We start from the raw sequence: 23,816 nt of genomic DNA, 5'->3' as shown, positions 1-23,816 counted from the left end.
ACTCTACCCAGAAATTTGGAAAGAAAATAAGCTAGAAACAGAGGGAAATTAATGAGAAATGGAACCACCAGAATCAATGGCGTGAGCCTGGTGGCTCTGATACCATGTTAGCTACATTGTAATGTTTGGAAATTGAAAGAAAATCAAGAAGAAAGCTGAAGAGAAGAAAGATCAACACAGAGAGTTTTACAGAGAGATAGATTTAGAGAGAGAAATATGCTTTTGTATTGATTGATAGAATGAAGGTTACACAACTGTTTTTATATGGGAGAGCCTAACTACTCTAACCAACTTACTAACTGTATTGCTAACTTGTATACTTAATAATATTAACCTTTAATTTCAAAAATGTCACTTTTTATAAAAATTTTCAAATATATCCAAAATTTCACCTAAAGACAAAAATACCCACAAATTTAACAATACAATAAATTAAAGGCTTTTAGCCAAAATAGTTCGTGACGTTGATATAACTCCTTAATTGGTCCTTAACAATTAATGATAAATCAATAGTAGTGTTTTTGAATTTGTCTATCGTGAATCATTTTAGTCTTTCTTTGAATTTGTCCATCGTGATCATTTTAGTTTTTTCGTGGAAAATCTGTCAATTGCTCTGTTAGTGTGTTGATATGGTGCCACGTGGGTCTCACAAATACAATCATATAACGACATGTGGATTAACTTTAAAAACTATTTTTATATTTAAAACTAAAAATGATATTAGTAAGAAACAAGGCGTTGAAGGCATGATTGAAATTCTGCTACTCCCACTTGCAGTAACCGCGACAACGCTTAATGTCGGTGATGAGGGGGTCGAAGGGGATAGGGTTGTGGTGGTGGAGTGTAGAAGCGAAGATGAGTTGGATCGGAGCTTGAGGCGATGGTAGCTAAAAAACTTTTAATTATTTAATTTTTAAATTTGAGGTTATTTGTGTCTATTTTATTGAAATTTTGAATATATTTTGAAATTTTTTATTTATAAAAAAGTAACATATTTGAAATTAAGGATTAATTTCTGGCTATATTTGATAAATACTCATCACTTAGCCACTGATCAACAGCAGCTAGCTAGCTCTTCTCAACCATCTCAACCCGGCTTGTGCTACCCGACTCGGCTTCAGCCACCGAGCGAAGTCCAGTATTCCTCCTTTTCGGCTTTGGCAACCCACTTTCCGACGAGGAAGAAGAAGTGGAGAACAACGGGGCACGCCGCTTTGCTATTATTCGAACCGGCTCGCATCCCTCCGAGCCAATAAGGTGAGGGAAGTTGAGCTTGGCTTTAGAGCCGCGCATCTTAAAAGCAGCTTGGTCATAAGCCAATGCCGCACCCTCAGTCGTCTCATAAGTCCCGAGCCACATTCTGGCCCCGTTCTTCTTGGGATCTCTAATCTCCGCTGCGTACTTCCCCCACGGCCTCCGCCTCACTCCCCGAAAGTGCAGCCGCGACGGTGGCATGTGAGTCTCACGCGCCACCACTATCTCTTCTCTGACAACCTCCTGAGGCTCCGGTTTCACGGGTGTGGTATCTATAACATCAACGTAATGGTGATCTGATGACGGACTCCACCCGTCCGTGCCATCAGATAAAGCACCAACAACTTCGTTAGTGTCTTCCGGTTCCACTTTAAACAGCATGTCCCTCCAACTTTCCGTCGAGGAAAGGGTGCTGAAACTTAAACTTCGGCAGTACATTGGGGAAGGACTGCCTGAAGCTGTTGGTGATGATTCCTGAAAAGTAGTATCAAAATTATCGTCAAGAAGGTGTTGCCGAATCGACTCCAAAAGAGCAAAATCAAACTCCAAGCAAATATCTTGATACATTTTTACTTGTTAGGGTTTTCGAACTGGTTTTGATTAGGCTTTTGGAGGTTGAAGGATGGAGTAGTGTTGTTGTGGTTTAGGCCTTGTGTTGTGTGTATTTATATGTGGGCAATGAGGTATGTTTAGATTTGTAACTATCTTTAGTACAGTACTGTAATCATTTCCATGAGGTATGTTTAGATTTGTAACTATCTTTAGTACAGTACTGTAATCATTTCCATGAAACTTCATTGTTGATTAAGGTTTCCCACATGCATTAAATGTCACAATATATGTTTACTAAATAAATAAGTTACTAATTTCTTGGGTTTAATTAATTGGTTCATCTATTTGTCAGTGACTCATGTCATTTATTTTTTATATATTTCGAAAACTGTGATTTCAAATGGCTAAATTGCTGCATGGCAATTGGGCAACGGGAAGTAAGATTCTCTTTCCTCCTATTCTTATCCCATTTCTTGTCCTTCTCTAACAAATTGTTTTTTATTTTCTTCTGGCTATTAAAAAAATAACTCAAAACGTTGATCTGGCTTAACCGCAACCGTTCAAATAGGAGGGGAGAAAAGGGGATAGAGACCAGGCTCCGGGCAATGGCACAGCGCAGGTCATTTCCTTGGCATGAATTATTGTATCTCAATGTTAGTTGGTGTCTTGGTGGTAGCAACTAGCATGCATCCATGTAATAGTCCAAACAACATCTCTTACATATATTGGTCGTGCTGACGCACTCAAGATAAAGTAAAGAGTAATAATAGGCAAATCATTTTTTAGAACAAATTCGTAAATTGACACATCTCGATCCGAAATGTTTACTTGGACTTTGAATCGAGTTGTGATGGCCGACATCCGGAGGGTGATGAAGCCATAAAGTATATTGATGTGGAAAATTTAAGTAAATTTAAACCTAAAAGTGTCTAAATATAAGAGTGCGCTTGTAAGTGGGAAAGAGACCATTTCACACGTGATGTCAGAGTATAAGTAAAGTACAGTAAAGGTTAAGGAGGAATTATACCATCGATAGTATTTCCACAACAATAGTTTGCCTAAAATCCTCGTCGACACAAATGCTTAGCCACTAAAACCTGCAGGGGCGAAAAACAAGGTGAGTGGGCCTAAAAATAAAGTTTTATAAAAAAACCTTTTTGAAAACTTTATAACCCCTCGTCGTAAAACAAGTATAATTTCCAAAATATACATACTACGTATAGTATGAAAATACTTACCATAGCCTGCAATATCTCAAGAATTCAATATGGCACAATATCTCGTAAATAAGCGCATGACGTCCATAATCACATAATCTCGCATAAGCAACATATCATATCGAGTGCTCATCGACACATGCTGACACACTAGTTCATGCAGAGGTATTATGACATAAACAGGACTAGTTGTAACAATGATATAGCTCTAGTATTACAATCACGTGAAGACTGGCGCTATGCGCAACATAAACGAGTCCTAATTGCCTATAGCAATCTAGGACAGGACTGACACCTACAATGGATCCAAAGTGAGCGTACGATGCGATGTGCACATACACGGGAAAGCTGGCCCTGGCCCGGGTGAGTACTAACACCGGTGCAGCAAACGATGAGCAGATAACATAAATATAATCGTGCCACAATAATTCGATAATTCACATCAACATAATAGAACTAAATAAAATATTAATCATGGCTTTAATTCAAACCCCATAAAAGTACACATTGTAATACCCTGAAAATTTAAATATATGAATTAGATATTCATAATTATGAATATTTGGAGAAAATTGAAAATAAATCAACTTATGGGTATGAAAAATTGAATTTAGAACTTTTAAAGTTTTGTTTTCAAAAGTTATTATAAATTATGTTGTGAACTTTATCGTTAAGTTGAAAAGATGGAAATGCCTCTAGTTGGCTTAACGTAATTGTGCAAGGACGTATTTTATCCTTATATATTTTTTATCAGATTTCTTGACATATTTGGATAGAGGATGATCCTACGAGCACGTAGGCGAAACCGTTTGTGAAACGGAGTTTTAACGAAAGAGTTATTAACGTATAAAGTTAGGGACATATTTGAAATTTAGGCCTCATTTAGAAGGCTCCAGATTTCTGGAGCATTGAGATTCTATCACGTGTGTGGTTGAGATGGGAAGAAAAGAAAAGAAAGGAAGGATATGAACGGCTATGATGGAAAAGAAACGACAGAAAAGGGAGGGACACAGACGAATCAAGGGGGAAGGAAAAGAGGGGAAAGGAGGGAGGAGGATGAGAGAGAACCGGATCCCCTTACTCTGCTGACCCGACCCGGTTCCTTGACCCGGTTTCCCATTCGATGTCCGTTGGAAGTGATTCCAGTGTCTATGGAAAGCTCTTGACGAGCCCAACATCTCTGTAGTGTTAGATTCTTAAATTTCTTATCCAATTTTACGAATCGAAGCCATAAACCCACGGTTGTACAAGCGGGTTTCTCCTTTTTCCGGTGAATTCCAAAACGATTCCCTTCAATTTCTACCACCTTTGGACTCCCCTTGAGGTCTGGGACAAAGCCCATGCATTAGTTAGGGCGTCATAATGGTTTTGGAGTCGAATCAAGAACACCCAAATTTAAGGGTTTCTGGTGGTTCGAGGGCAATTTGAGGTAGTTTCCGGCCGAATTGGACTTCGGCCCAGGTATGAAAGTTGTTCCTCTCAATGAAATCTACTTGCTTGTAAAATTTGGTAATTTTTAGAGTTGGTCGGAATTTGGTGGTTTTCGTTCGTCGAAAACCACCACCTGTGGCGGCGTGTGCGGCAGCGCGTGGCCAAAGGGCCAAAGCTATCTTTTTAAGCTCATTTTGATCTTCTAAATCCATGAATGATTTTCATTTGGTGTGATTCATTTATTTGAACCTAGTTTCGTAGATGGTAGTCACTAGAAGGATTTGGGAAATGGAATAAAAATGAATGGTGAACTACGAAAGGCTTAATTCCATTCAAGGGTACATAAGCAGTCTAACAGGGGTTAGATGCAACCTTAAATAATTGAGATTAATCTTTTGTTGGGAAATTGAATTGATGAAAAGAAATTTGGTGTTTAATTGAAAAATTAAATCTTATGTTTTCGTAACCAAATTTTGGTTATGTGACTAATAAATTTAGATAAAGAATTGTGAGTAACGGTAGTAAATAAACAAGAGTTTATTTTGACCTATCACGGAAATTATATCCCAAAAATAAATATTGCGGGACGGGTTGGACAGGATTTGGGCCTGGGTTCTTGGGCTTGGGTCCAATAGGTTTGGGCTTAGGTTCGGTGGGCCTGGCCTTTGCCACTTGGCTAGGTTCTAAGGCCCAAAGGCCTGGGTCTAAAGGGTGTTGGGTCAAAGGGCCTGGGCTTGAAAGCCCACCCAAGGGTCATAAAGTTTAAAGTTCAACAGCTTCAAAAAAAATATAGAAAATTATCTCCTATAACGTGAATTTACCAAAACGTCCATTTTGCTCCGAAATTTGTAAAATATTCGTCGTACCTCCAAATTTAGTTCTGCTTATGTCTATGCGTTCGTACCATAAAGTACTTCGAGAATAAAATAAAATAATAGCCCACACGCGTCACAAAATGATGGTCAACGAAAGTCAACGATCTCGCCTCTATGGGCATTTTCGTCAATTCACTCATTTAAAAATTAATAAAATCGTGAAGTTAGGGATTGGTTGTCACATAAATTATGTATGTGTCAATAATAGAAAATAAGTACGTCAATCAATACTTTAATTGAAAAAATATATATAATGTAAATAAGAAAATAAAAATAAGAAAGCGTTATAATTTTCTGATTGGGTGACTTTTGATCTATTGGGTTCTAAAATGAATAATATTCATCATCACTTGTGTTTTTTCCCAAGCTAAAGAACAAAAACTACCACTTGTTAATTATAAATTGGGGAAATGAATTACCAAAGCACTAATACTAGCTAATTATTTCGTTAGGTATAACGGGCGCTATAATTATTATAGTAGCTGAAATAATTCCAAAGGTTTTTTTTTTTTTTTTTTTTGGACAAATGAAACAATTCCAAAGTTTTATTTTTTAAATTTGAAAATTGTACATTTACTAAATTATATTATTACATTGGAAACTATTGGAAGATAAAATAAAAATAATTGTTTTTTACATACAGATAATATTATATAAATTTAAATAGAGATCTACAGAAAATGTCTAACACGCGTTCAAGTCAGTCACAAGCCTTAGTTTAGCACGTTCAGTATCTTTCTTTTCTTTATCAATCAGATCGAATCTTTTCGATTGATTAAAAAGAAAATACTTGTAAACAAAGTTGTTGCTTGGGACTTGGAAGACAGGCCAACGTCACTTATTCCTTTTCCAATTTTAATCAATCTAAACAAACAAACAAAATCGTATCACTCAACCTATCCAAGATTCCTCTGTCCAAACTTTTCTATAAAAGCTGGTAAAGGTTATTCTGGCCACAAAACTCTCCGGTGCTATTGCATTTGGTGTCTTGCTTTGATCATCCAATCCTAACCATTGATATTAAATCGGATATGGTTGCAAAACCATGTTATTATTTTGAACCTTTTCTTTCCATGAAACAGTTAATACCATTACTAGGAGAAACCTCCGAATCTCCAAGCTAATAATGCATTAGGGGGAAGCAAGCTTAACGGTCGGTGTTGATCGATTGCACTATTTTGAGTCTAAAAAATACAAAGTTTACATGTTGCACAGATCGATTAACTAAATGAGCTAATTATGTACTTTAGTAATTGATTGCTCATGCGGGCATACCAATTCGCTACCAAGCTTGGCTGGGTGAATAATTTTGAGTATGGTAATGTAATGGAATGCACTCCCAACTCTTGAATAAGGGACCTCAGCGAAGGAACACTTTGTGTTCTAAACCTGAAGACAAGGTTATGCATTTTGCTGTGAAATTGAAACTTCAACACCACGTTCAGCAATTCCAACTATATTTTTTAAAATATAAGAGCAACGAATTTGTATCAAACTATAGGGGCAAAGATACTCAAGGAGATGAGTGTCTTTATGGTGAAAGTGGTTCGACCGTTTGGTTAAACATCAAGTTCACATTTTCGACTAATTATTTATCCCAAGTCTCTGTCAGCTAAGAGTTTTTTTTATTCTTTCGTTGAACGATGTCACTTCATTAGCTTTCTTGGCAAAGTTGAGTGTTCTAGGATCAGGTATTCCCAAGTGACATTTAAAGTTTGGCGTATCGATGGCTGGACCACTTTCACCATGAACACACTCATCTCCATTTGTGGGATGGGCACAGTTTGGTTCGGTATAGTTTTAAGTGAAACTGAAATTTTGCGGTTCGGTGTGGTGCGGTTTTGAAGCCAAAACCGAAATGAAACCAAACCATTTGGTTCGGTTCCATGTGGTTTCAAACGGTTTAGGTTTGATTTTTGAGAAAAAATGTATAGTTTAAAATTTACACCTATTTACGCATAAGATGATCTCATTTTTCATACAATACGTTAATTAATGAACCTGCAGCAAAACTGCAACAAACTTGCAGCAAACTGCAAGAAGATTATACGAAGAACAACATATTTGTTTTCAAATTACAAGAAGTTGTTATAAGAAAAGAGAAGACCTTAAAAGTGGCAATGACCTAACATTCTTTTTTTATTTTTTATTTATTTTTATTTTTATTTTTAACAAGAATGTATGGTAGTTTGCCCCCTTCCCCAACTTCAATGTGAGGGATCTCAAAGTTCACCAAGGTTTCTGGAGAGAAAAGTGAAAGTGATTGTTGACTCTCTCTCTCTCTCAATAAACCAATCAGCTTTCTAGTTTCTACACAAAGCTAATGTATTCGTCATTGTTCTAAAAATTCCCCTACTGCCGCCTAGGCCCCACCTCGGAGCTAGGCAGCTGGCAACCTTCCCGATTAATGCCTAGGCGTTTGAAAATTAAGAAGGGCACCTAAACTTACTAAGGCACCCGCCTAGCCCACCCAGACCTGCCTAGTCACCTACCTAGGTTGCGACTCACTTAGATAGATAACTTTCATTTTGCATTTTATTTTTTTCAATACTTTGTAAGAGACTTGTTGAATACTTAAATGAACAAACATTATATGTTTGTTCCCCATATTTTCATTATGTTCCAATACTTCATAATATATATGTCATTCTGTTTTGTAGTTTATGATGAAATTATATATATTTTAAGTATAAACAGACACTTATTTACATGAAATATAGTAGATTTACTTAAATCCGCCTAGGCGCTAGGCCCTAGCCCACCACCCGACTAGCTCCTAACATCTTTTAGAACCTTAGTATTGATATAATTAAACATTTTGTAAGCTAGGGGTAGAAAGGGATGACGTGCTAGTGTGGTTCAGTCCATACTGAATGTATGGACTATGACATTAATTTGAGGGGCGGTTAGTTTTGGTACAGTTTTCAAAAGCCAAAATTGAAACCAAACCATTTCACTACATTGCGTTTGGTTTCAAAACTGCAACTGTTTCAAAAGCGCAAAATCGAACTGTTCAGTGTGGTCTAATTTGGTTTGTGTTTCGGTTTCGATTTTCATTTCCAAGTGCCTGCCCATAGCTTTGAGTATCTTTGCCCTTACAGTTTGATACCAATTGGTCGCACTTATATTTTTATAAGTATAGTTAGAGCTGTTGAACCGGGGAGGAAGGGCAAGATCTCACTCCGGCACTGATCACAATGCCCTTCATCATTTTTCCTAGTAGTGAAAACCTTGATAGCTAGCTTGTGTGTTTGACCATGTGCTTTTGCGCTTTTGCTTGTGGAAAAGGGATGGCTTGCATGGTGTACTTATTGTCGTTTGAAGATAATGAGCTAAGTAACATGAAACAACATTAAACAAGATTAAGTAACATGAAACAACATTAAACAATATTAAATAACATTAAATAATATTAAACAACATAAAAAAAGCATTTAACAACATGAAACTTAAACAACATTTTTAAAAACATTTAACGACATAAAACTTAAACGCCTACTCCATGCTTTTTTTGGCCCAACGATATGCAACAAGATCTTGTTGTAGGTACTTGTTTGTGGCAGGGGAATGTATCATCCTATAGCACCTCATGTACTCATTTAAAGAGATACTACCAGCTCTTGGATTGAAAGGCAAATTAGGCCCATCATATATTTTTGCACGAGCCCTTCTTGACCTATTTGGATCCTCTTGGTCGTCATCAGACTCTCCATCAATATACCTATTTCGCTCATCCTCTATAATCATGTTGTGTAATATGATGCAAGACATCATGATGGAGTCCAAATTTTCTCGACTCCACCATCTTGCCGATTCCTTGATGATTTTCCACCGTGCTTGTAGAATACTGAAAGCTCTCTTAACATCTTTCCGATATGCCTCTTGGTGTAAGATAAAACACTTTTCAGCATCATTTTCAGGGTTTGGAATTGCTTGGACAAGTGTCACCCATTGTGGGTAGATGTCATCTGCCAAGTAATAGCCCATATTGTACTGATGACCGTTGATGTAGTAGTCAAGTTGAGGCGATTTACCTTCCTTCCGGTTATTGAAGAGGGGTAAACGCCCAATAACTATAATGTCATTTTGGGATCTAAGGACTCCAAAGAAAGCATGTCAGATCCATGTGTCATACGAGGCAACTGCCTCTAACACAACAATTGGCTTTTTCGACCTTCCGCTAAAGCCTCTTTGCCATCCGGTGGGACAGTTCTTCCAATTCCAATGCATGCAATCTAATGACCCTATCATGCCCGAAAACCCACGGTCTTCAGCTTTGCGAATGAGCCGATCCAGATCTTTTTGATTTGGCTCGCGGAGGTACTCCTCTTTGTAAAGTTGAACAATTATGTCACATAATTCAGCAAGAGTATCAAGGTATGTAAACTCAGACATACCATGAGTTTCATCCATTGAATCAGTTAGGGAGTCATAGGCCATCATTCATAGTGCAACAGTAACCTTTTGATGAGGTGAGAAACCAGGACGGCCTGCTCTGTCTAGCTTTTGTTGAAAGTATGCATTGATCTGCTGGACATCATGAAGTTAACACTCGAAGATGTGATGCCTCGTCCAGAAGCGACGTCTGAAATCCTCTTCTGTGTACACCGAGTTAGGGTTGAAGTAGTTGTTCATTAGATTGGTATGCGCCATCGCTTTGTTTCGTGGTTTGTAAAAACGACCAGCAATAAAGCCACCCTATTGAGGTTGTTCCTCAGTTGGCTGACACAATATGGTCGTAGCCATGGCTGCCACATATTGTGTGTTGCGCCATGCTTCATCTTCTTCATCAGACTTATAATCTTCTCATCCCATCTGCGCCAATTTTTCTTCCAATTCGGAATTGGATGAGGACCCCAGTTGGAATTCGAAGAGGATCCAAAGTTGGAATTCATTGTAAACTTGAATTGAAAGAAATTGAATTGAAAGAGATTGAATTCAAAGGTGTGTGAATTATAGCCCAATATCCGTCCTATTTATAGTAAAAAACAAAAAATTCAAATCAACCGGCTAGCTGACATCAGCTAGTCGTTGGATTTGAATTTGAATTTTTTTTTTCGGCCAATTTTTAAAAAAAAATATTAAAAAATTCTCATTTTTTCCCTATAAATTTAAGTTGTTGTAGTTTATAAATTTAAGTAATAAATTATGGCCTATGGCACTCGGTTGGAGATGATTTTTTGTGATATGGCTAAAACAAGCCCTATGGTCCTTTGGCCTTCAGTTGGAGATGGTAAGAAATATGGTCATGCATTGTTCATTAAAATATTAATTTCTTGGAGGACCAGAGGGCTCTGGCCCTCCTTCGGTTGGAGATAGCCTTAGGCTTGAATCTTGAGGATGAAGAATTCGATACCAAATTAAGCTGCTCATTGCATTGGCTTAGTCGAACTTACCCTTTCCTTAGTATAAAAATATCGATGTCCTAAAAAAAAATAATAATAATAAAGACCCAAGCATACAATTTTGTATGTTTGTGTATCAACTTTTGGACAAGGCAAATATTTAGACAAGAATTACCATATGAGGAACTCACAATCTAGGGATCCTCACATCCTAACCGTTCATCGTATATCTTGTGGTTAGTTTTCATCAAATACTATTTGTGTTTAATTTTAAATAATAAAATTCAAATGATTTCTGACCGCACGATATACGATGAATGGCTAGCATGTGAGGATCCCTAGGATCCCCACCATTCGGATCCGGATGGATCCTCATCCCATAATAAAATGCAAGAATATGACTTAAGCTAATTAGAAAGAAAAAGACACATATTAGAGATTAGTTCTATGTTTATAACAATATGCTTTAGGCTGTTTAAAAGAAGAGTGTTCTTTCCGCTGTGGCGATGTTTTCATTTTTCTCAAGTATGATCATGTAAAAACTGGAAACCATTATGAGTGATTAAAATAGTTGCTGGTTTAGTTGTGAAAAAATGGCCAATTTTGGTTGCTAATGCTGACTACAGTTAATAGGGCTTCTGAAGTAATAGTGTTTAGGTGACTTGAGTTCAATCTTGTATATTATTATTCAAAATCACGTATTTTACTTCTCGCTAACTTGTATAATAAGCTTACTTGAAAATATCGAGAATGGCGAACTGGAAATCGTCAAAATTTCGGATATGTCGACGAACTGCTGGTACACCTTTCCAATTAAAAAGTTTATCATCTGGCTGGATCGCAGCCCTATAAACAGCTCAAGATCATTAGAAGAGTGGCATAAAATTATTCAACATAGTATCATCAACAAAAGAAAGAAAAAAACTATTGAAAAAGAATTTGAGAAATGAAAACAAAGTTTGTGAGAGGACAAACACGAAACTAAAAACTCCGGATGCAAACTATATAACATGAAAAAGAAAATGAACCAACTGAAGAGAATGGTATTTGAAAACTTATAATTAAACTCTGTTTTGGAGAAATAATCTATTTATCTGTTTCACTTACAAATGGTACAAGAAACTCCTTATATAGGAGTGCTGGAGTCTCATGCAATAAAGGCAGCAACTCCCAACCACATCCAACTACATGTAATAAATGCTAGGCTATACAGCAATGAGTGCCTATACAATAGACCCTTGACTTTGTAATCACAAAGTATGATTTTGCTTGATCTTGTTTGCTTGACTTTGTATCCAAAATTGAAAACTTTGCTTAATTGTTATCTCCATCATTCTTATCTTCATCATCCCCCCGCAAGCTCATGAGCGGACGACGAACGAGCTTGGACTTTAAGAAATGAAAACGATCAGCAGACAAGCCCTTGGTGAAGATATCTGCAATCTGAAATTTAGTAGACACATGACAGACATTCAATGACCTTGCCACTACAAGCTCATGCACAAAATGATAATCCACAGCAACATGTTTTGTTCTAGCATGGAACACGGGATTAGACGCCAATGCAATGGAGCTTGTGTTATCACACCAAATCAAATGAGTCGAAATACTGATGCAAAGCTCCTGCAACAGTTGTTGAAGCCAAACAAGTTCAGTTGCCGTGATGGCCAACTGCCGATATTCTGATTTGGTATTTGAACGAGCAACTGTGCGTCGCTTTTTGGAACTCCAAGAAATTAAATTTGGACCAAAATATATGCAGAAACCACCAGTGGAGCGTCTAGTGTCTGGATCCTTGATATAGTCCGAGTCTGAAAAGCCAACCAAATCAGTACCACCACGATGAAACTGGAGCCCTTCCTTAGTTGTGCCTTTTAAGTAATGAAGGATTTTCTTGACTGCAATCTAATGAACTGAGGTGGGCTGGTGCATATGCTGACATACTTGATTCACTGCATACGTGATGTCAGGTCTGGTGATTGTTAAGTATTGCAGGGCGCTGACCACACTTCGGTAGCTGGTAGGATTATGCAAGGGAACACCATCATGAGAGCGAAGTGGGGAGCTAGATTGAACTGGAGTAGCACAAGGCTTGGCTTCCAACATATCTACACGCTTCAACAAATCAACAATATATTTTGTTTGCTTTAGATGTAACCCATCATCTCCACGAGTTGCTTCAAGACCCAAGAAAAAATGGAGGGGTCCCAAATCTTTCATAGAAAAACTCTGACCAAGTGCATGGATAAGTGAATCAACATAAGAGCATTGATTTCCTGTGATAAGGATGTCATCAACGTAGATTAGAAAAATCAAATACACTCTATGGTTATTAAAAATGAAGAGAGAATGATCTGCTTGTGATGCCACAAAGCCCAAATCAATAAGATATTTAGAAAAACGATGAAACCAGGCTCTTGGGGCTTGTTTCAAGCCATATAAGGACTTGCGCAAACGACAAACATGATGAAGATACTCAGGATCTTCAAAACCACGTGGTTGTATTGATCCTAAAAATTACAAAGCCTACGTAGCGCGCAGGCCGAGTAACTAATAACCTAACTATGTCATTCGGTTGAATGCGGGGCATGCCAACTCGTCATCCGAGCTCGGATGAGGAGTAAAATTTGTTGATGTTGCGTTGAGCGCATTGCTGACTTCTTTATTTTGCGACTGCAACCGAGGAAGGAACAAATATTGGCCTTTGGATTCTCGAGCCTGAAGACAAGGCTGCTAGTTCTACGAAGTTCACAAATCGTCGGCACCGGATTTGGTCACAGTGATTATATTCGTGAAAGTATAAACATGTCGAATCGACACCAGACTGTACGGACACAAGTATTCAAAGGTGATGTATGTCTTGATGGTGAATGTGGTTTGGCCATCAGAATGCCGAACTTTGAAACTCACTTGTGAGTATCCAATCATAAAATCAATCGGCGTTCAATGCGCCGAATGTCGTAACTTGTAACACCTTACTTCGCCGAGAAGGCTAATAAGATGACCTCTGCCAATAAGGATTCAGAAACCTTTCTCGACCGAGACTTGGATAGGTAACCAGTCGGCCTCGACGCAGTGCTGTTTATCCAAACTGAAAGTGCTCCTCGGTCAGCTGATTCTACGGCAACAATGTTGTTTATCCAAACTGAAGGTGTTCGTCGGTTGCCTTCACAGTCCTGTTTATCCAAACTGAAGATGTGTCGGCGGGAAAAAGAAAATAAAAAATCTCAAGATGTTTGAGAGGTTTCGCAGGGCAATTGTGTATTGAATTGGAGGTCCCTTTTTCCATTGCCATTGCATCTGTATTTATAATTCACCAGTAACCCTAAGATTGACATCGCAAGTTGAAAAATAATAGGAATATTCTCTTTCAAATATGCATGATCCTGCTTGGCGCGGCCATGATGATTTCGTAGAAAATAACTGGAACTCAAACTGATCCGTGGCATAGACTTAAAGTCTATCTTCAAGTAGCTGACTTTTCAAAGCTAATAAAAACCCATCACCCATCCAAAAGTCTATCCGTCTGACAACATCCATCAAACAACCTAACCTACTTAGGTTTTCTATTCACCATTATCCAAAACTTGCATATCCATGCTATGCCACGTGAAGAGTCCAAGCCAAGCTGTTCTAATTCACACAGTACACTGCTAACAAATCCAAATTAACTCGAACTGTTCTGCTTGCTTCTACGTTAAGGTTGTGATTTGCATCCCATTTATTTTGTACAAGAAAATTGAGATAATTTATTAAAAGAAAATTATTATGATTAAAAACCATAATATTATCTCTTAACAATAGCAAATTAACTTATCTAACGGTTAAGAAACATGCTCACTCAACGACCTCGATTACTCAAGCCGATGGTGTAAAATCGGGTCCAAACAGGTTGTTTCATGAAAACTTCTCCAGAGAGATTCCCGTGCAAAAACACGTTCTGTACATTAAGTTGGCGTATAGGCCAATTATAAGAAACTGCAAGGGCAAGAACCAGACAAATGGTAACATGCTTAACCACAAGACTAAAGGTCTCGGTGTAATCAACACCCATCTTTTGATGAAATCCATTAGCGACAAGACGAGCTTTATATCGCTCCACTGTACCATCAGATTTCCACTTTGTGCGATAGACCCACTTGCAAGGAAGAACATGAGTAGCAAATGAGGAAGGTACCAACTCCTATGTACCAGCATCTTTCAAGGCCTTAAACTCCAATGTCATTGCATCACGCCAATGAGATAATTGATTTGCCTCTCAAAACAGAATCTAGAGCCTGTAATGATGTCAATAAAGCATATTTGGGGTTTGGTTTTCGAATGCCAGATTTAGAACAAGTCAGTATGGGATGAGGAGCAGAAGCTGAGGAAGGTGGAGGGGCCTCATTAATGGAAATCAAACTACGAGAGCTATCATGAGTAGGTTGAGAATGAGGTGGCAAGGAATGCGGATGTGTAGGCAATGGTGAACTTGAGGAAGGTTGCAAGGGGGAGAGAGGTGTTGCACTAGAAGAGGATGTCAGATTATGAGAAATAGTGCAGGACTGAGAAGGATTGTGCAGGGTTGTCGAGTGGAAAAGTTTCCTCATCAAAGACCACATGGCATGACAAATAAACTAGTCCATTTGACATATCATAACAGCGATAGCCTTGATGATTAAGTGAGTAAGCAATGAAAACACATTGTTTTGAACGAAGTTCCAATTTATTTTTATTATAAGGTCGTAAATAGGGAAAGTAAGCACAACCGAAAACACGAAAACATAAATAAGAAGGCTTACGACTAAACAATTTTTCATAAGGGGAAACATAATTCAATTGGCGTGCTGGAAGATGGTTAATTAAATAGATTGAGGTGTGGAAAGCATCCACCCAAAAAGAAGAAGGCATTTTAGCGGCGGCAAGTAAAGTAAGACCCATGTCAACAATGTGTCGTTGTTTCCGTTCAGCAGCACCATTTTGTTCAGGAGTATGAGGGCATGTTAACCGGTGCTCAATGCCATTATCAGTTAAAAATTGTTGAAATTCCTTACTCATAAATTCACCTCCGCCATCAGTTTATAAAGATTTCTATCTTATAGACAGTACGAATAGATAGAAGATTTTCAACAAGCAATTTAAATTTTTGAAAATAAGAAAAAGCTTCATATTTAAATCTCATAGGAAATATCCAAGTATAACGAGAATAGTCATCAAGAAATATTATAAAATACTCGGAACCCTTAAAAGAGGCAATTGGTGAAGTCTAAACGTCACAATGGATCAATTGAAGAGGACAAACGAAAATAGATGGAGACAAAGCAAAAGGTAATTTAGTGCTTTTGCCCAATGGGCAAGTAGAGCAAAAACTAGGTAACTTAGAATCCTTAATAAGAATAGAAGATATAATTATAGTAAAAATTGCATGAGATGGATGGCCGAAACGCTGATGTGACATAAATGAAGAGGTTCGTTGTCCAAAGAATGCCATGTTCTTGAAGGGAAACTTCGATGAACCCACACGAAACGGATACAATCCATTCTCACTCTTGTCGTGGAAAACCGTCTTCCCCGTGGATAGAGCCTTCACAAAAAAATTAGTAGGAGTGAAAATGAAATAACAATGATTATCACAACAAAATTGATGAACGCTCAGTAGATTAACGGAAGCAGAAGGACAATGCAACACAGAATTTAAAGGAAATTTAGACACGAAACCGGAACCAATATGCTTTATAGACAAACCTGCACCATTACCAACGACTTGATCTTGACCAGTGTATTATGTGGAGAGGCTCAAATTAGCTAAATCATTGGTGGTGTGTGATGATGCGCCAGTGTCGGTATACCATGTAGAGGACCGTTCATTGCCCACAAGAGAGGCAGCCATCGTAGCATGAGATTGTGAAGACGGATATCGGCCATCGAAAAAATGAGACTTGAAACAGTTTGTAGTAGAATGACGATGATCACCACAATAGTAATAACCATTAGAGGAAGAACCAATGTTACGATATCCATAAGATGAAGGAGTAACCGTAACATGGTTACGAAGATAGGAAGAGCGAGGAAAAGCAGCTGCAGGTGTAGGAAGAATTCCTCGACTCTGAAATGAGCCACGACTGGATCCACCATGAAACAACCTGCTATTTGAACCACCACGACGACTAACAAAATGATTACCAGCACCGCGACCATAAAAGGAGCCAAGACCTTGAAAACCACCACGACGGAATGAAGATGTACGACCATTACCACGGTGAAGTGTGGTTTCACGACCATGATTTGTAGAGGAGCCAGAAGGTGCAAAAAGAGCTGTAGTAGTGTGATCAAGACTGAAAGTAGTGCTATAGTCTTCTATACGACTTTCAGCACTCAAGAGCAAAGCAACCATATCGTCAAGACTCATAGGATTTTCTCTTGCTTCAACTGAAGTAATGGTACTTTCGAAAGCAGGACCAACACCATTTAAAATCAGCTCCGTAAGATCATCATCATCAATAGGTTTTCGCGCAAGAGCCAATTGATCAGCAAAGTTAGTTAATTTATCAACATACTCTGTAATGGACATGTTACCTCTTTTAGTGGACTACATCTAGTGCTTAAGTTGAAGAACATGGGTGCGAGATTGAGAAGCAAATCGTGTTTTCAAAGTATCCCAAACAGCTCGGGATGTGTCACAAGTTGGGACGATGGAAAACACATTTGGTGTCAAAGTTGAGTTAATCCAACTCAACAATTGTTGGTCTTGTCACTGCCAAGTCACGTACTCGGGATTGAGAGTAGTAGCATCCTCAAGAAACTTTGTTGGACATGTTTTTGTACCATCAACATAGCCAACAAGATCATTACTTTTCAGTAAGGGATTAAAGTGGGCAAGCCACAACATGTAATTGGTTCGATCAAGTTTAATGGAAACCAAATAGGAAATATTAGGAAGGGAGCCGGTAAGAAGAGAAGAAGCGGCCATGGAAGCTGAAGAAAAGCCGAGAAGATGGTAAGGCAGAAGAAGAAAAAAAAAAAAACTATAGTCAGAGGTTTGTCGTTAGACAAATGGCTCTTGATACCATGAAGAGAATGGTATTTGAAAACTTATAATTAAACTCTGTTTTGGAGAAATAATTTGTTTATCTGTCTCACTCAGAAATGGTACAAGAAACTCCTTATATAGGAGTACTGGAGTCTCATGCAATAAAGGCAGCAGCTCCTAACTACATCTAACTACATGTAATAAAAGCTAGGCTATACAACAATGAGTGCCTATACAATAGACCCTTGACTTTGTAATCACAAAGTATGATTTTGCTTGATCTTGTTTGCACGACTTTGTATCCACAATTGAAAACTTTGCTTAATTGTTATCTCCATCATTCTTATCTTCATCACCAGCCTCCTCCCAATCCCATGAAACTCATAGACTATCCCATTCATTAGAATCCCGGTACCAGCAGGTCCAAAACAATGTGTGTATGTATATATGTATTGAGAGAGAGAGAGAAAGAGAGAGAAAGAGAGAGAGAGAGAGAGAGAGAGAGAGGACAGAGCAGTTTGAAGGCTTAGTGAATGTCCAATTTAGTAGGTGCAAGCAAGGTATCTGATCTTAGGCTTTCCGATTTCCATCCTCGTTTGAAATCTGCTTCTTAGCTTGGAAGTTTCGACAACTACTACCTTAGGACAGGCATCTGAAGTTGTTCCCTATCTTGCAGCTAAATATTCCTTCTTTCTTGCTTAATAAGCGAGCTGTTTGGAGAATGAGTTTACAAAAAAGTTATGGAAGTCGCTGCTAAAATGGAGAAGTCTTTGCTCTCGGTTGTATGCTTTACTGTATTACTTGATAAACACTTAACCTCCCTGTATACATGATAAACTGGCATGGCACGGGTTGGTAGTGATATTTACATGTTTTTTTCTCTGTACTGATATAGTCATAAGCAATTCACCCCGTTTCTATAAAATGATAAAATCAATATGAACCTTCCCCCATCATATGGTTCAAACACTGCAGCAAGGTTAAATATATAGCTTCTGAATGCGTATGTACCCTGTTGTGCCCAGCCACAAACTCCTATATTCTACAATCAACCTCTATGACACTACAACCAATCTCCTTATGTGCTTGATTCTTCCTCATCAACCTCTTAATTTCCTCCGCATCACTCCACCTTCTCTTTCTGGCATACAAATTTCTTAGCATTACATAGTTTCCATCATTCCCTGGCTCCAGCTTGGCCACCTTCTTTAAAACTTCGTTCGCTCCTGTGACATCCCCATAATGGCCGCATGCAAAAAGAAAAGAACTCAAAATTATTCCATTAGCATCATAAGGCATGGCTTCGATCAATTCTTGAATACTAAAGTTAGTATTACTCGAGACTCAGTAGAGCCTAGTGGGCCTATTTTGGTTAGCGAGCTATCCAGTTGATGTATATTTGGGTTCACGTATAAATGGCACCTTATTGTGATATACATGTTTATTGAACTTCTAGATGATATGAATGTTATGTATGATTACTAGTATGAAAATATGAGCCTAGATCCTTATTAGAAGTATTTAGTAGAACTTGTATGCCTATATGACAAGGTATTTAGTTGTCATATGAAATTCATAATGTATGTGCTCACGTTGTAAATCATAAGTGCGAAGGTGAAAGGAAAGATGTGTGGTGATATGGTTGCACTATGTAGCTATGGTATAGGGATGGTCCTGCTTGGGATATTTGCGATGGGGGACTGTGCAGATGTTAGGGGTGATCATGCTTGGTATATCCGTGATGGATGATCACTGTGTACGTTATTAAACTATGCTATGGTTCTGTTTGGTTTATCCGCAATGGGGGACCATGCATTCTAGGATTGATCAAGCCTGGTATATCCACAATGGGTAATCACTTCCTAGAGTTAGGATACGATTTTGCTTGGTACATCCATGGTGTGTGGTCACTACCTACTCAAGTTCGTAGTAGAAGTTGAATTGAATGGAGAATACTAACCAAAAAATGGAAAAATAGTAAACATGATAACTAATTTGTCTGGTGCTCACAGTTAAATTCAATACAGGTGGGCGGTTATGCGATCAAATCTTCCTTTAGTGCAACTCCATTGACATAGAGCCATCCGTTACCAACCATCATGGAGTTGGAGGAAATGTGTCATAAAATTAACATGTGCTAATAACAAGGTGTGTGAACTGTAAATAGTATATACTTCCGTTTCATGTATCCAGTTTGCTACCAAAAAATCAACAAAGTAACATACTTGAGTAAAAGTTAAACCATTGTTTCCCCGAGACTTGGCTTAGTTATATGTCTATACCATACAAATTGTGAGCAAACCTGTGTTGGATATTGGAATGTCACAATATCATGCATAGCAGGACTTCTTGTAATAGGAGGCTTGAAATTTATTTAAGGTAACGACAACATTAATCGAAAGTAGAAGTATACAAACGTAAGTATTAATCGTGACAATAAACTGGAAATATGGACAATTATTGGATCAAAAGGGTAAGAAGATAGATTGTGATTACTCTAATGGCTTGCTTATTAATTCACAATCGAAATGGGAGGAAAAAAAAAGTCGCAATTTTGAACATGTTTAGGAAATTCTTTGTGATTTGGGAGGGTAATTCGGGTCATTGGCCCATAAACTTTATTGAAACTGTTGGGGTTTTGGTGCAAACCAAATTCTCCCAAGTCGGCACATTACCGACAGAGATTTCTTCCCCATTTTATTTCTCAAATTCAAAATTCAAAATTCAATTTATATTCTTTTTAATAAATAGAATAGAAGTAAAAACCGAAAAGGAGAAAGCTTGCGGACCACGCCTCCCTAGTCCTAGTAGAATTAGGAATTCAGCCGTCAAAATTCCATGCTCTCAGTTTCCAGTTTCTTCTTCCTTCTCTTGAATCGACCTCTTTTTTGCATAGTCTTCTCCTTCTTCAATTGCTTTGCGTTCTCTGCATACTGGGTGTCACGTTCTTCGTTCTTCTTCGATTTCGTTGCATTCTGCATTGTTTGAATCAATGGCTTCCAGTTCCAACCACAAAAGCATAATACCACCGAAAGTCAAGTGTGCCTTTAAACCCAGCAATCCTCGGATGCGTGGTTCCAAGAAAATTAAGCGTTTCCACTTCAGAAATCTCGCACAAGAAGAATCTCAACACTTTTCTTCTTCTTCTGGTTCTGAAATTAAGCGTGACGATGACAATTTTGAGTACAAGGCATACAGTCTACAAAGTGTTGGTTGTGCTTGTTCTCCTGATCATTCAGGTTATGTAACTTGCGAGCCAGAACCACAGCAAGAATATCAGCATGACGAAATCTGTCACGATCACGATTGTGAAAGCTCTCAACTTGACGGTGATCATGAGGAATTCTGTCATTTCGATGATGATTTAGAGGATGATGACTATAAACCTGAATACCATGAAGTTATGTATCCAGAACCAGAAGAAAACGATTACGGAGAACCTTACTTTCCAGAACCAGAACAAGAATATGATTACTTTTATGGTTCTCAAGTCAAGCCTTTCCATAGTCGTTGTAATGCTGATGATGCCTCTGCTTCGGTCATTCAATCTGTGATTCATCTTCTTCTCATGAAAGTGAACTTGAACATAAGACTTATGATGGCAAAGCTTTATTCTGCTCTGTGAGTAGTCCGGATCAGCCATTGTCTCCCCCGAGACCTGCAAAGTATTTCGACTGCAAGCTATGTGTGAAGATGGCTAGAGAGCCGGTGGTGACTCAATGTGGTCATTTGTTTTGTGGGGATTGTTTGAACAAGTGGTTGTACTTGCCTTGGTAAGCTATTGCCTCACCAACTAGCTAATCAGACGTGAGCCCCTCCTTGGGCGGATTCCTCCTTTCGCTCCTCAGCCTACAGGGTATTAGCAGCTGTTTCCAGCTGTTGTTCTCCTCCCAAGGGCAGGTTCTTGCGCGTTACTCACCCGTCCACCTCCGTCCCTCGGGACCAACAAGGGGTAGTACAGGAATATTCACCTGTTGTCCATCGACTACGCCGCCCTGACTCACCTTCACTTCTGAGATGCAGTGCCTTGTTTGTAGGAACAAGGTGCTTGATGACTCCATCATTCAGATTAGCCCGCCACTGCGGTGGCAACAGAGGCCTTGAAATTATTGGAAAGTTAAGATGAGGTTTAGGAGTAATGATGTATAATTCATTTGAGATGTTCATGTATTTTGGCTTAGATGTAAACTGCTTATTCATTCAAATTAATGAAAGTTTTCCTTTTCCACAATTTTGTGTTTTCATGCTTTCTTCAACTTCAACAAGACAACATAATTTTATATTTTGTCGTATATTTTGTTTGTTTGTTTGTTATGAAATCGTTTTGTTAGTTAATATGCGTTCGTCTCTTGAATGGCTTGTTAAATTAGTTCCGTTGCAATGAAATTATGGTTACCACCCTTTACATTTCCTGCCTCTTTTTGCTGTGTGTGTTTCTTCAGTTTTCAATCTCTCTGCAGAGTTCTCTGAATTTGATTTTGATAATGACCCTCAAACAGAAACTTCATCCTTCTTCGAGATAATCGCTTACTCACTCTGGAAATTTTGTATTAGACATGTGCATTGTTAAAATAAAAATACAAGGGGTGATGAGTCCATATTATACAATATATTTTACCCTATTCTTAGTTATAGTTTATTGGTTATTTTGGTAGAATTTTGATACTTTGTTATATATTTTCAATATAGGACATTCGACTTCTCTGGATTAAAAAGTGATCAAACGGATGAATTTTAGATTGTTTCCAATTGGAGGATGTTCGTGATTCTTTTAAGATGATTATTTCAAAGTTTCAGATTTTTCTACCAAACCATTTGACTGTGGCGATGAAATAAAAGCCTAGCGCCACTAGTACAAAAACATGTTTGCGCGACGAAAACTTGCGCGACACAGCTAACTGCGTCGCGCAAAGTATGTTTGCGTGACGTTAAACACAAAAACATGTTTGCGCGACGAAAACTTGCGCGACGCAACTACCTGCGTCGCGCAAAGTATGTTTGTGTGACGTTAAACACAAAACGTCGCGCAAATGGCCTTTGCGCGACGTTTTGTGCGTCCCGCAAGATTTTGGCGCTAAAGAAAGTAAGTTTTACTGCTTTTTCTGTTGACTTTGCGTGACGCAGGGCCGCGTGAGTCGCGCAAAACAGCTTTGCGCGACGCACGTGAACTTACGTCGCGCAAAACATCTTTGCGTGACGTATGTGGCGTCACGCAAAGCTGTTTTGCGCGACGCCACATACGTCACGCAAAGTCAACGACTTTTCTTTCCTTTACTTAATCAGTTTGGGTGGTAGAAACTGCAAACTAGTTGCAGCAGCTACCTCCCTCCCCCATCTTTGTTCTAAACGTTCTCCAATTCTCTCCATTCCTTAATCTATTTGTATCCGGTAAGCAATTTGATTTTGTATATGCAACTTTGAATTGAGAATTCAAACTAAAACTACTAATTTGATTTTGTACAGGATTTTTGTATACAATTATCATTGAAGAACGAATTTGAAGGTATTTTTTTCATATTGCATATGGGATTTTTGTATATGTACCTTTGGTTACTTGCTATGCCCTTTTTTGGTAATGGTGGAGTTTTGTGAGATTGAATTTTGATGTAATCTTTATTAATTTTACCTATTAAAAGGAGTGAGATTGTAGATATATTGTTGAAGACTTGTTTGGGCTTCATTTGAATACTTTATCGAGGTTAACTTATATATTTACATAGAAGAAATTGTAAGAAATGTTGGTTTCCCCTTGAAATTTCCTTAATTTGTGCTATACGGTTGAATTGAGGGTAAATGCCCACTTTCGACCCATCCCTCTCTCCCTTACAATTTCCTTAATCATGTTTATTAATATATGATATGAAGTGGTTGAACTTTGAACAAATTGTGTTTCAATTAGACATTATATTCTTGGTTTTTTTTTCGTTAATTTTTTAGTGGATTTTGGAGATTTTATGGATTTCAGGATTCAATTACTTTCCATTTTTCATATTTAGTCACCAAGTAGTTGAAGTAGGAGTGCTTTGTTGTTGACCAATTCAACTTGGCTATCGTTTTCTTTTGAGTTTTGGTTCGAGGAGTTTTTTTAAATATAACTTTGCGCAACGCCAGAGTGAGCCAATGCGTCATGCAA

At 38.2% G+C, this 23,816-nt stretch overlaps 2 protein-coding genes across 2 annotated transcripts; both read right to left on the bottom strand.

The window, feature by feature from the left end:
* Window positions 1-1,068: 1,068 nt before the first annotated feature.
* LOC103928312 (ethylene-responsive transcription factor 2-like) lies at window positions 1,069-1,910 on the bottom strand. Its single transcript, XM_018642811.2, has one exon. It carries the CDS (start codon window positions 1,819-1,821, stop codon window positions 1,069-1,071), a length of 753 nt encoding a protein of 250 aa, XP_018498327.2. The 5' UTR covers window positions 1,822-1,910.
* A 7,535-nt stretch (window positions 1,911-9,445) lies between these two features.
* LOC103928313 lies at window positions 9,446-9,769 on the bottom strand. The gene has a single exon (XM_009337346.2). It carries the CDS (start codon window positions 9,767-9,769, stop codon window positions 9,446-9,448), a length of 324 nt encoding a protein of 107 aa, XP_009335621.2.
* Window positions 9,770-23,816: the final 14,047 nt, after the last annotated feature.

The sequence above is a fragment of a genome, unplaced genomic scaffold, assembly GCF_019419815.1.
Source record: "Pyrus x bretschneideri cultivar Hongxiangsu unplaced genomic scaffold, Pyrus_bretschneideri_v1 Contig43, whole genome shotgun sequence".
NCBI classification, from domain to species: domain Eukaryota; kingdom Viridiplantae; phylum Streptophyta; class Magnoliopsida; order Rosales; family Rosaceae; genus Pyrus; species Pyrus x bretschneideri.
The sequence above is the reverse complement of the archived record's forward strand: the minus strand, read 5'-3'. Positions and strand labels throughout refer to the sequence as shown.